The 13391-nt window shown below is 39.1% G+C and overlaps 1 protein-coding gene across 1 annotated transcript in view; it reads left to right on the top strand.

Moving 5' to 3' along the window:
• The window catches only part of ADAMTSL3 (ADAMTS like 3), a 712540-nt gene that overhangs the window by 130399 nt on the left and 568750 nt on the right, over positions 1-13391 (top strand). Inside the window, exon 3 of the mRNA XM_077470182.1 lies at positions 9890-10009. Coding sequence (XP_077326308.1) covers positions 9890-10009 — 120 coding nt within the window. The remainder of the gene's footprint in view (positions 1-9889; positions 10010-13391) is intronic.

The following is a 13391-nucleotide window of genomic DNA, read 5'->3' as shown; positions in this document are numbered from 1 at the left end:
AACTCTGTTTTAATCTTTGAAAAAACCTGGAGGCTGATTGTTTTTTTGCAGAGCTTCGTCAGATTTTGCACTCTTCAATTGTAGTATATTGACCCCAATGTATTGTTTCTGGGTAGTAAAGTTTGTCCAAATCCAGCCCAATCAACTTACATAGTTACAATCAACTGCTTTCTTTAATAAGAAGAAATTTGTCTCAGATGTCGTTAGTGGACAGCTCTGCTGCATCAACCAATCAGAAATGACAGACTAAGCGCTTGAAGCCCCATAGCGTTTTGAGTTATTGCAGTTTCCCTCTAAGAAAAAGTACTGAACCCACTCTAGATTGCTGGCCCAGATACATCTTGTGAGGCTTAGAGTTGTACATCTCTAGTCTAGAGAATAATGTAAAATTGTACATACTGAATCATAAATGTACATATTTACTTATTGTGTACTGGTGTGCCTTTTCCATTTACTCAGCTATACCTTATTTTTGTACTTCCACTATTTAAAGCGTCACTAAACCCACATCATAAAAAACTATCAATACATGCTGTATTACATGCTGTTCATACTCACTCAGTCACTATGAGATTCATTTTCTGTATTCTGCAAAAAACCTGGTTGATCCATCTGCTCTCTATCTCCCCCTTCTGTTCATGCCCCCAATTCAGCTAGGGATTTTGCAGCTGTATTGGTACCTCTGCACATGCTCAGTTTTCAGTGAGTTTCTATGCTGAGAATTTCCTCCCTATCACATCTACGCAGCCCATGTGACTATAGAGTCACACATGATGGTGTATACACAGTGGTAAATGACACCCCCACTCCCTCCCTCCTCCTCCATGCCCACTAACCAGCTAAACACAATGAGGGTGGGATATTACATGTAGATTCATAGAAGCTTCACATCCCCCTCTTATTTTAGGCAGGAGGCAGGAGGGGCATGTGACTGGCAGAAATCCGCACCACACCATATTACTGCCAAAAAAAATATAAAGATTAGATTTTTAATATATATTTGTATGACCATTAAAAACAGTTTATATATATTAATTATTTATTTTTACTCTGTATTCCAAAGGCAATTTTTTTTTAATATGTGACCAGCAGCAGAGAACTAGAAGCTCTTCCTGCTTATGTTTCCCTGCAGACAGGCTCTAAAAGAGCTGGGTCATGTGACAACTGTATATCAGTTAGCAAAAAGGTACTAAGGTTTTTTTTTTTCATTTAAATAATTACAGTGCCATCACCCACATTCAGAAATAGAAGGGACAATGTGTGTTTAGTATCACTATAATGATTCTTTGCCATATATTTGCCATATTTCAAATTTCCCTAAATCACCCACATGCATAGAAAGGGCAATGAGGACAAAATGGGACTTTAGATGAGGCATACATATGGTAATATGTGCCTCCATCCCTGAATCAATGAAAACTAGAAAGGAAAGTTGGGACTTTATATGAGGCAAATGGCAATTGAACAAGGCAATACATGCATAATGACTTAATGAGTTTATAGACATAAAGGGGGTATAGAATCACACTCAGTATGTAATACAATAAAATCCAATACATATATGTGAATGTTGAATAAAGTACAGTTCATGAACACATAAAATTAAAGAATACAATTACATAATCAAGGTAATTCATATATATACAACCTTAAAAACAAAATAGCAGCACATTCCAATTACCAATGTATGGTGTAAATATTCAGTAAGGAGACAAATAATGAGAGGGGTAATAAATAGATGCAGTGATGACTGACTAGAACAAGGTTGCATCCTATCAACTTGAAATAAAGGATGTGATGCGCTGATTTCCAACCATACAATGATCGCAATAGGCCACAGGTATGCGATTATCAAATAAAGTGCAACTGTGCATGAATTAATCAAGTGATGCTTCTGTGCATATATAACAGTAATAACTAGTGCATAAAACCATAAGGTGACTCTATGTGCAAACAAACGCAGATTTATCATATAGACCAAAATGCATATATGAAGTGTGTAAACTTAATTACAAAATGTATATAGTGAAGCAAAAAACAGATTCTGGATATAAGTTATAACTGGATATACGTTAAAGTGATAACTGGTGCAAAAAACCATAAAGTGACTGTATGTGCAAAAAAACGCAAGTTTGTCATATAAACCAGAAAATTTAAAAAGTGAATGTCACTTATCAAAAAATGTGTAAAATGGAACATAAACAGGTAAAGAAAGAAAAAATATAAAATATTCAATTCAAGTGGCCGGCGTGATTGAAGGTAAATGTCCCATACACAGTCAGATCATGCAATCCGGTGAATACGCTAAGTAAAACGTGCAGCGTGCTGGGCAATTAATCCATCCGTGAGGATCCGTGCAAAAAAGCAAATATTATGCAATTACCTCACTGCTGTGAGTGAACAGCAGTATAAATGATGAACACCAGGATGATTGCAGAAAACGGCTGTGTAACACAATCTATAGGAGACTTCTCTTACTTCCTCGTACGTGGCAGGTAAACTCAGAAAAATAGATTAAGAGGGACCGCCATAGTGTAGTATTTAAAGCATAGAAGTTTTATTAAATAGATTTAAAAAACTACTCACAAACGAAGCTGATAAGAGCACATCTGACAGACAGCATTAAAGTAAGACCGGATATGAACGTCACTTCCGGGTTCCTACACGTTACGTCTTGGAGACTTCAACTGGGATGATCCCAGTTGAAGTCTCCAAGACGTAACGCGTAGGAACCCGGAAGTGACGTTCATATCCGGTCTTACTTTAATGCTGTCTGTCAGATGTGCTCTTATCAGCTTCGTTTGTGAGTAGTTTTTTAAATCTATTTAATAAAACTTCTATGCTTTAAATACTACACTATGGCGGTCCCTCTTAATCTATTTTTCTGAGTTTACCTGCCACGTACGAGGAAGTAAGAGAAGTCTCCTATAGATTGTGTTACACAGCCGTTTTCTGCAATCATCCTGGTGTTCATCATTTATACTGCTGTTCACTCACAGCAGTGAGGTAATTGCATAATATTTGCTTTTTTGCACGGATCCTCACGGATGGATTAATTGCCCAGCACGCTGCACGTTTTACTTAGCGTATTCACCGGATTGCATGATCTGACTGTGTATGGGACATTTACCTTCAATCACGCCGGCCACTTGAATTGAATATTTTATATTTTTTCTTTCTTTACCTGTTTATGTTCCATTTTACACATTTTTTGATAAGTGACATTCACTTTTTAAATTTTCTGGTTTATATGACAAACTTGCGTTTTTTTGCACATACAGTCACTTTATGGTTTTTTGCACCAGTTATCACTTTAACGTATATCCAGTTATAACTTATATCCAGAATCTGTTTTTTGCTTCACTATATACATTTTGTAATTAAGTTTACACACTTCATATATGCATTTTGGTCTATATGATAAATCTGCGTTTGTTTGCACATAGAGTCACCTTATGGTTTTATGCACTAGTTATTACTGTTATATATGCACAGAAGCATCACTTGATTAATTCATGCACAGTTGCACTTTATTTGATAATCGCATACCTGTGGCCTATTGCGATCATTGTATGGTTGGAAATCAGCGCATCACATCCTTTATTTCAATTTCTTAGTGGTGAGAGACAACTCATTTAGTGATTGCAGCTTTTTTCCATTAGTTACTTTTCTAGTTCCCATAGAGCGCAGAAGTTTCCAAAAATATACAGTGCATCCTATCAACGCCTTTCATGTAAAGACATTTCATCAGGAGTGGATGCATCCGTTAATATGGGACTGGAAGACAGGAGTATGTAATACTGCAATTGAAAGGAACCACTGGGATAGGTCGTCTGACACGGGAGCAGAGGCTGGGGCTCCAAGGGCGTCTCATTTGGAAATGTGTCAACCAACAAGTTGCACAAAAAGTGTGGCATGGCCAATGGTAGTTTGGAGCGTCCTGTCCACCCGCGGATAACTTCCAGCTTGCCACCCGGAGGGGGGGGGGGCGCCTCTCCTCCTCTATTATGCCATGCGTGGCGTGGAAGTTATCCGTGGGTGGACAGGCTGCTCAAAGCACACTCTATACACATCTTATGCCTTTTGCACCATTGGCCACGCAACACTTTCTGTGCAACTTGTTGGTTGACACAGTTTCACATGAGACTCCCACTCTGTGCTACCCAGACTTAGATCTCAAAACTTGGTGGATGAGCCAAACAACATGACTGTCCAAATCAAAACCAGACAGGTGACAACCTTATTCTTATATTTTCTCCTGGTCCTGGACACTTTCCCAAATGTTACACGGTTCCATGGGTAACCTATACATGCATAAAGCCCTCAATAGGAAATCATCTGATAGTAATTAGAAGATTGAAGATGGCAGTGTGGGGATTTTACTTATGCAGACAAGATAACCCGGGACTGTAAAAAGAGATCTATACCCCTGCACGTACATTGGCATAACCTGACTGTTTAAAAGAGTAGGTGGTGTTGCGCTCCTTTTTAGAAGTCACTAAATATAATTTAGCATTTACATTTAAAGGGATTTGTTCATAAACAATAGGTATTCATGGATTGAACCCTACAAATAAAGTGCTGACCTGCAAGTCGAAGTCACGTGTGTTGTGACGTAACGCGTAGGATACTGAGAGGCAAATTGCCCCCGGAAAAGACAGCCAGACACGAGCTCGACGCTCGTTTTTTACATTGTTCAAGATACACATGGAAATGTGAGTTTTTATGGTCTTACTTAATAAACTTCAGCTTTTTACCTAAACATACTGCACCATGGTAGGCCTCTTTATCCTCTTCTATACCCTGACATATTGAGCATTTAAGCGATTAGAAACGATCGTTCAGTGGAAGGAAAGGAAAGGATCCCCCCCGGATCTACTCCATATACAGTGGGAACGCACAGGAACAGACCGATCCGAAGGGATCTATCCCTCCCCTTAACTTCTCTACATGCTGTTTACCTTACAGTAGTAAGGTAATCATTTAGTACAGTCACGGGTGTCAGTGACACTGAAGACACATCTTTGCACTTAAAGGTACAGTGACACTGGATATCAGTATATCAGCACACAGTGTTCCTGTGACACATTTGCTCACTTGCACTATTTTTTGCACACTGGACCCTGAAAGAGCGCCAAATATTGCACTAGAGACTTTATACACTTATTTTTTTAATTGATGTTGTTTATCTTGCATTTTTATGCTGTATATTTACGTTCATAATTATTCACACACTCTGCGGACTTTGCAAATTTGTAGACTACATGGAGTAGTACTGTTTATTATGCTTGCGTGATATTGCACAATTTTAATTTTTATTTTATTTTCTATTTCTACTATTTCTCTTTGCACGTTAGCCCCTGTATATGAAAGTTTAAGCGGCAAATACTCAAATTCCTTTAATATGAACGCTAATTAATTTATAATATGAATTGTAATTAATATTTGCATATTTTTTGAATATTAGTATATCCTTTTTTGCACGTCAGCACTTTATTTGTAGGGTTCAATCGATGAATACCTATTGTTTATGAACAAATCCCTTTAAATTTAAATGGTAAATTATATTTAGTGACTTCAAAAAAGGAGCGCAACACCACCTACTCTTTTAAATATCTATACATTCGGGCACGGGTTTGGCCCTTACGGTGTATGCAGCACCTATATATTATAATGCATCTACAGATTCCTTTTAGCGCAGGAGTACCTATCTTACATAACCTGACTGTTATAACATTTGATTGGAGTTATCCTTTTCTACAACAAAAGCACTAGGGTTAATATGTTAATATGGAACTCTATTATGGAGGGTTACACTATTATTCAGTACTGTAATTATACTGGGGCATTACCTCTCATGCAAATAGAGATTGGATGAAAGGTTTCACATAGTATAGCACTTCTTGTACATTAATATTACATTTTTATAGCATTCAATATTTCAGACCAAAAAGAAGGACAACTAAGGAAGCAAAATAGATAGGGGGATTTGGATCCAAATGAGGGACTGTTCTTGCAAATAAGGGGCAGTTGTTAGCTATGCCTTAGCTGCTGCATATTATATTATATTTGCAATGTTTTTATTTTATACCCACTGATAAGGCATTGTAGATTTTCCTAGGTTCCTTTGAGAATGATTCATTTAACCACATTTCACAGAAGCAGGAATGCATTATTTACTATTTTGGATCTTGCCAATTCTGTTTTTATTTCTTCGGTGCTTTTAAGTAACTACTTCCTGTTTCCTTCCTTTTCTCTGCATTTGGTTTATTGTAACATTATAGGTTAAGGAAAGTGTATATAAATCAGACAGAAAATGGTCTAATATTACCTGTTTCCCCCCCTTATAATAAACATAATAACCAAAACTATTTACAGTTTATTTATGCATGTTTAAAATCGCAAATCTTGGCGTACAAAAGTCACATATAGATATTTTTTATCTACTTTATTCTTTTTATTTTTGCCTATTCTGCAGAAATTTCTTACATAAAAATGATGCTGTTCATAATTCACTGTCTCATTCGTTTTCACCATCAGCACCCATAAAAATGGAATTTCCACTTTTCTGAGTTATTGGATAGATTACAGACTTTGAACTATATAGATGTAAACATGTGACAAGAGTTTGCGTTAAAGACAATTCAATTCTGAGGGATTGATTTTAAGGGTTGATTTTACGGTGTATTGAATATTTAATCACATACAAGGGGAATTTAAAAACAAGGATTTTTCGCTTGCACAAGATTGGATGTTCGAAGTAAAGGCAGCTTTACCTTATTTGCTAAGCTTTGTGAAGCGAATATTCACTAATCCTCCTATAGGTTGGTATTCATTTATCTCCTTGTAAAAAAGAAAAGTGTTCTTTTTATATAAGAGTATAACTAAAAAAATAAATGAAAAGTGGTTGTACATATTTTCTTACTGTAAATTATTGTAAGAAAAAAAATAAAAATGATCAGAACAATATTTTCTTAATTGTATTTATTTTGCAAATTAATTTAATGTAGTTTTATATCAAGTCAAAGAGTGGAGCTCTAGTATTCTTTTCATATCGTTAGCATGATTACTTTTTAGCTGTATTGCAAGAAACCCTTTGTTTACAGACTCTTTTTGAAATTATCTGAGAAACAGTCCGGTTTCTATCAAAGGGCAAGCTGCTCGGTTGCTTCTATAAATATCTAAAAATATAAAAAAAAAAAGTTTTACAAGAGAATATATAGTGGATTTGTACATAATGTATGTGTCCATTATGGTTAGGACTAAAAATGTATTGTATTAGTCTGGAAAATATGAAATATTGCACATTAAGACCCCTTTCACACTGGGGCGGTTTTTAGGCACTTTAGCACTGGAAATAGCCTATGCTAAGCGCCTGAAAACCACCTTCCCATTCATTCCAGTGTGACTTTTCACACTTGGGCGGTGCACTTGTGGGACTTCTGAAAAGTCCTTCAAGCAACATTTTTTGGGCGGGTTGGGAGTGCTCCCAAAATTGCCCTGCCCATTGGAATGAATGGGCAGCTGCAAAACAGTTTCAACCCTTTTTATTGGGTTAAAAGCTCCCGCTAACAGCCAAAAAGCGTAGCAAAATAGTGCTTTCACACTGAACGCACTATCCGTTAATGCTAAAGAGCTGCTCTTTTCAGCCAGTTCTAACCCGAAAAAAGGGTCAAAAGCTCCCATTTTGCGGCGCTTTCAAATCGCTTTTCAGGAGCTTTGAAAGCGCTGCCCATTCATTCCAATGGGCAGGGCTTTTTGGGAGCACTAAATACAGCACTCCCAAGCCACCACAAAGATGCTGCTTGAACGACTTTTCGGAACCTCCCGCAAGCACACAGCCCCAGTGTGAAAAGTCACAGTGGAATGAATGGAAGGTGGTTTTCAGGCGCCTGAAAACTGCCCAGTGTGAAAGGAGTCTTATATCTTGCATTCTCTTTTTAAGCCAGGATGTGGACGTTAAGGGCTTGTTCTTAGTTTTGAGATTTAGGTGTGGTACATTGTATGCACATTGCATTTTACATGTGTTACCATTGAACTCTATGTAAAGTGCGTATTTATGAAAGTGCTCAAAAGTTGCAGCAAGCAGGATTTTATTTTACTGCACTGCTCCTAAAACACCCTTGTGTGAATAGGCCCTTGGGCTTCTTTTATTACTTTTTTTCTGAATAGGTGCAGGGACTCTCTTTCCAAGTCACCCTTTGTCTCTAATCCTACTCACCGCCAAGCACAGTTCCTTGGTTCTACCCCCTACCCACCTCCCATTACCGGCCCTTTTAAAGACTACAGAACCAAGTATCATTTTGTGGTGCTAAGAAATTTGTATAGAATTTGTTAATGATAACAAGAAAAACAGTAAAATAGATCCCCTGCATCCAGCCACAATAAGATCGCCCAGCAATAAAACACCCCCACGGCAACAATAGACCTCCGGCAGCAACAACTAATCTCACAGCAGCCAGCATCATAGACCCCTCCCTCAACAGTAGATCTCTCCCAGTAACAAAAGACCCACCCCTAGCAAAATAGACCCCCTGCAAAAATAGATCCCCTAACTTGCTGTACATTTTCACTGGCAAATTGTACATTTGCAGAGCATTTGAAACACAAGTTCTAGTTGACACTTTTCCAATTTGTAGCAAAATTGTGTGGCAAGTCTCTAGCAAGAGCAAAGTTGCAGTGGTGAGTCTACAGCAAGAGCTTTGAAAGTCTACAGCATAAAAATTCAGCCACATTGACCCCTGTGGTGGGATGACTATTACACAACATAACAGAACTAGAACTTGCAGCAGACTTGCAGAATGTTTGCAGAGAAAGTTGATCTGGAGTCATGCAATGCGGACTAGCTGAAATTGTGCAACAAACTTGTGAAGCCTGGCAAGTCTAGCAATAGCTTAGCAAGTCATTTTCAAACTTGCAGCACATTTAACTAGTATCTGGGTACTTATTTAAGGCCGATGTCAATCTAGCATTGTGCACGCGAGTAGCATGCTGCTCTCTCACCTCACTGGCTCAGAAGTAGCAGCGGGGGCTATTGGCTCCTGCTGCTGTCAATAACAGTCCATGAGGAGGGAATTTGTCAGTGTTGCTTGCTATGGGGGACTCAGCAGGTGTGGTGGGGGGGGGGGTCCAGAGAAAAGGAGGATCGGGCTGTTCTGTGAAAAGCCATTGCACAGAGCCGGTAAGTATATCATGTTTGCTATAAAAGAAAAACCTTTACAATTGCTTTAATTTACCAGTCATATCATATTTTTAATGCACGGTGCAGTATATCAGGAGAAGCCCGAGCTGAGACTAGCTCAGCCTGTTGCATTCATTATCCATCAATGTTAACGTTTGTAACATTATATTTACTTATGCTTATTAATTCTTATGGCATGTTCACATGATTGGAATTTTGGTCAGAAAAAGCTCTGATGGTTTTCCTGACGGAATTCCGATGGGATTTCGCTCAAGCCGTCTTGCATACACACGGTCACATCAAATTCCGACTGTCAAGAACGTGGTGACGTGCAACACGTACGACAGGACTAGAAAAAAGAAGTTTAATAGCCAGCAGCCAATAGCTTCCGTCTCATAGTTGAATCTGAGCATGCGTGAGTTTTTGCGCGTCAGACTTGCATACACACAATCGTAAAAATTGAGAACCTGCTCTTAATCTTTTGCTGGCAGAAATTCCGCCAGCAAAATTCCGATGGAGCATACACACGGTCACATTTTCCGACGAAAAGTTCTCATCGGCCTTTTGCGGGCCGAAATTCCGACCATGTGTACGCGGCATTACTCATTATTTGGGTTAAAAACCTATGATGTATATAACATTCTTAGGATGATGATATAAGCTATGCCATTATACCCAGTAAAACTCATGTAAACTGTATCATTGCAGGCTAAAGCTGAGCAAGAACAAGGAGCGTACTTTCTTCCGGAGTTTGCACTGTCTCCACAAGGAAGTTTTCTGGAAGACACAACAGGGGAGCAATTTTTAACTTACCGCTATGATGATCAGGTAAGTACAATATACCTTTTTTTCCCTACTCTATCCAGAACCTTAGTATGCAGACATTAATATTATCGGCCAATGCGGTCATGGCACTGACAGCTACTGTACATTATTTAAACACGCAGGTAAGTTAAACAACATTTTATTGTGGTTACTGAAGAAAACCTTTCTTTTACCAAAATTTATATTAGCACATTTGTTATTTTAGTAACATGCTGTATATTTTGAAAAAGGTATGTTTTTAAAAGTGTTTCTATAGCCAAAACTTTTTTTAGTTCTGGATAAACTGGGGAAAGGTTTGAATATCTAGTGGATTTTAGCTATAGTCCAGGGCTCAGTTAGGGAGATTTCCCCTCGATTTTCTGTTTTGGGGACAACTTTTCACCAGACAGGAAGCAAATGAATCTCTCCAACATCTGACTGCAGTAAAAACCAGACAGGGGTTTTAATCCCTTGCCACACACAGTTTTGGCTATAGATACACTTTAACCTCTGTTATATTGAGTAATAATTCAATAATTCATGCTGTTGTATACCATAAGAAAAACGAGGGAGCAGGCTTGGCACATATTATCCACTTCAAATACTGAGGTGGTCACTCTTGGATCATTCACCGTGTAGGGGGCTGCAGCCGTAACTAAGAGCATATGTCATACAAAAGAAGGTCCGATGAAAGACATCCGGAAAGAGTTAGGCCGCGTACACACGGGCGGACTGTTCGCCCAACTTTGTCCGCTGAACAGTGTTTGGGCGGACAGTCCGCTCGTGTGTGGGCTTTCAGCGGACAGTTTCAGCGGACAGTTTGACGGACAAGGTTTTTCGGAAATTCCGTAAAACTGTCCGCTGAAACCTTGTTTCAGCGAACAGTCCGCTCGTGTGTAGGCTTGTTCGTCAAACAAAGTTGCGCGCATGCTCAGAAAGGATTTTCACGCCGAAAGCTATAATGCAGTGTATAGGACGTCGTATTTTTCGTCCCGTCGTACGTGCCGTTCACGTCATCGCGCACGGTTTCAGCAAACTGTTCGTACGTCGTGTGTGGCCATGTCCGTCCATGCTAAGTTTGAGCGGACTGTTTGCCGAAACTGTTGGACGGACAAAGTTGGGCGAACAGTCCGCGCGTGTGTACGCGGCCTTACTTGAGGCTACATTATGGATGTCTTTCAGCGGACCTTCTTTTGTATGATGTGTGTATACCATGTTGTTGTAATATAATAATAAAAAACTATTATTTAGGGTTGTCAGCGAATGATAGACATACAGAAATCCACTTTTTAGATTCAAGATTTCGTAACAGTACATCTAAATAGGATTTTTTTTTGCAATACATCAAATTCTGTTAATAAACCACCCTATAGATATGATTGCAGCATATGCAAACCATATAGTGCAATGAGGATATATGGAAATGGGAAATAACATTTTACCTCTGATAAGAATTGCAGAGGTGTATATGCGTAACAATGCCTTATTTATTTGCATCACAAGGAATATTTAAAGCTGAACTCTAACTAGAAGAAAATGTAAGCAAATATTTCAGTAATGGCAAAAATATAAAAAAGATGTCCTTGGCTTTTCAGTTTTAAATGACAGCCAGAATCATTTAACCCCTTTCCTCTAAGGTTGCTGTCAGGCATCTGCCCCCTGAGTGCATCATCATCATGCAACCTGGGCTGAAAGTATTAAAGGATGGGTTTTACTTCCTTTTTTGCTTGCTGCAAAGCCTGCAAATGAAAAGCATAATGGGCTAGTATGCATTGCATACTAGCCATTATGTGCCACTTACCTGCAAAAGAATCCAGCGTGTAGGCAGCTTCCATCTTCTGGCCCCTCATCCTTCAGGGCCGCGGACTCTGGCTCTGTGATTCGCCGGAGCCATGTGACGTCACTCCCGCGCATGTGCCTGGGAGCCGCGATTAACGGCACAGGCCAGGGAAGAAACTGTGTTTCTTTCCCGCGCATGTGCCGTTGTAATTTTCGGCAGACTACAGGTGAAATATCTCCTAAACGGCGCACGCTTAGGAGCTATTTCCACTACCTATAGGTAAGCCTTATTCTAGGCTTACCTATAGGTAGAAGTCCAAAAAGTGGGTTTACAACCCATGTATTGCATGGCGCTCTCACATCACCTATGTGTTCTATTCAGTGCAGCAGTAAGAAGCATCCACCACCCCTGCCAGAAGGAACATTTTAGGAGGTAGGTAAGTATATGCTGGTATAAAATGGGGTGAATGGTTGCAGTGATTACTAAACATATTGGAGGTTATTTAGGAAAGGCAAATCCACTAAAGATAGCCCAAAATAATTTCTATGCCGCCTACCCTCAATAAAACTACCGTTTGTGGGTTGCAAGCGGTTAAGGGATATTCATACCAGATACAGTGGGTGGTTATTCCAGCACAGTCCCACCACATGTCAAGGCAAAATGCCTCGTCTCTGGTATGTCCAGTTCACACTCCTGCATTCACGGCACTGTGGCCAATTGAATCTTATGAAATGTCAGTTTGGCATTGCAATAAAGTTTGTTTAAGAAAAAAAGCACAGCATGTTGTAATGTAGCAGCTTGGGTCAATAAACCCTTAGTACTTGTTCACATGGGTGCGATTTGTTATGGGATTTGTCAGAACACAACAGGGGCAGATTGCTATACTAACATCGAATCATTAGTACAGTGGCTCTGACCAGGGCTGTCAGTTATTTTTTCATTCAGCCCAGAGGGGTAACACCTATTAGTGTGTACCAAGCTTTAATATGCCGCGGAGACTGATAATGGAGAAAATAAGGCACATATTTTTGATACTACTCACTAAGGTCTTATTGCACATATCATGAAGATTGGTCATTGGGGATTAAAACACGTACACAAGACCAGCATTTCTTAGCTGTTTTTTGTGGAACCCTAGGGTTCCTATAGAGGTTGCTTAGAGTGCATTGATCAGTGGGCAGGGACAGATCGATCTCCTATGCAAACACCAATGTAAGGGGGTCCTTCCTCCACTGACCATTAATGTAATGGAGCACATGCTGTTCACATGAAAAACCCAGTTTGAAGGGTTTAAGGTACCTCCTTCTTGCTCCCTATACATAGTCTCATCAACAGTACATAAATAGTAGGAAAGGTTGAAAAAAAACACAAGTCCATCAAGTCCAACCTATACGTGTGATAGATTGGAAATTCCTTGTGAATATTTTTTTCCCTCTTTTACATCTGGGAACAGGGATAAGGACAGAAGAGAGGCAGAAGCACATCTATATGTCCAGCATACGCCTAGAGATGTACATGGGTCATCACCCTACCACACTAATCAGAATTGTGTAAAATAATACAAAAAAATTATTACAAGAAACTTTCTCTGATATCATTTTATTACACAATGTCATACTGCATTCA

This window comes from Lithobates pipiens, unplaced genomic scaffold (assembly GCF_037356315.1).
Source record: "Lithobates pipiens isolate NorthernLeopardFrog02 unplaced genomic scaffold, aLitPip1_a1.2 Scaffold_8, whole genome shotgun sequence".
NCBI lineage: Eukaryota > Metazoa > Chordata > Amphibia > Anura > Ranidae > Lithobates > Lithobates pipiens.
This window is presented reverse-complemented; position numbering and strand designations above follow the sequence as displayed.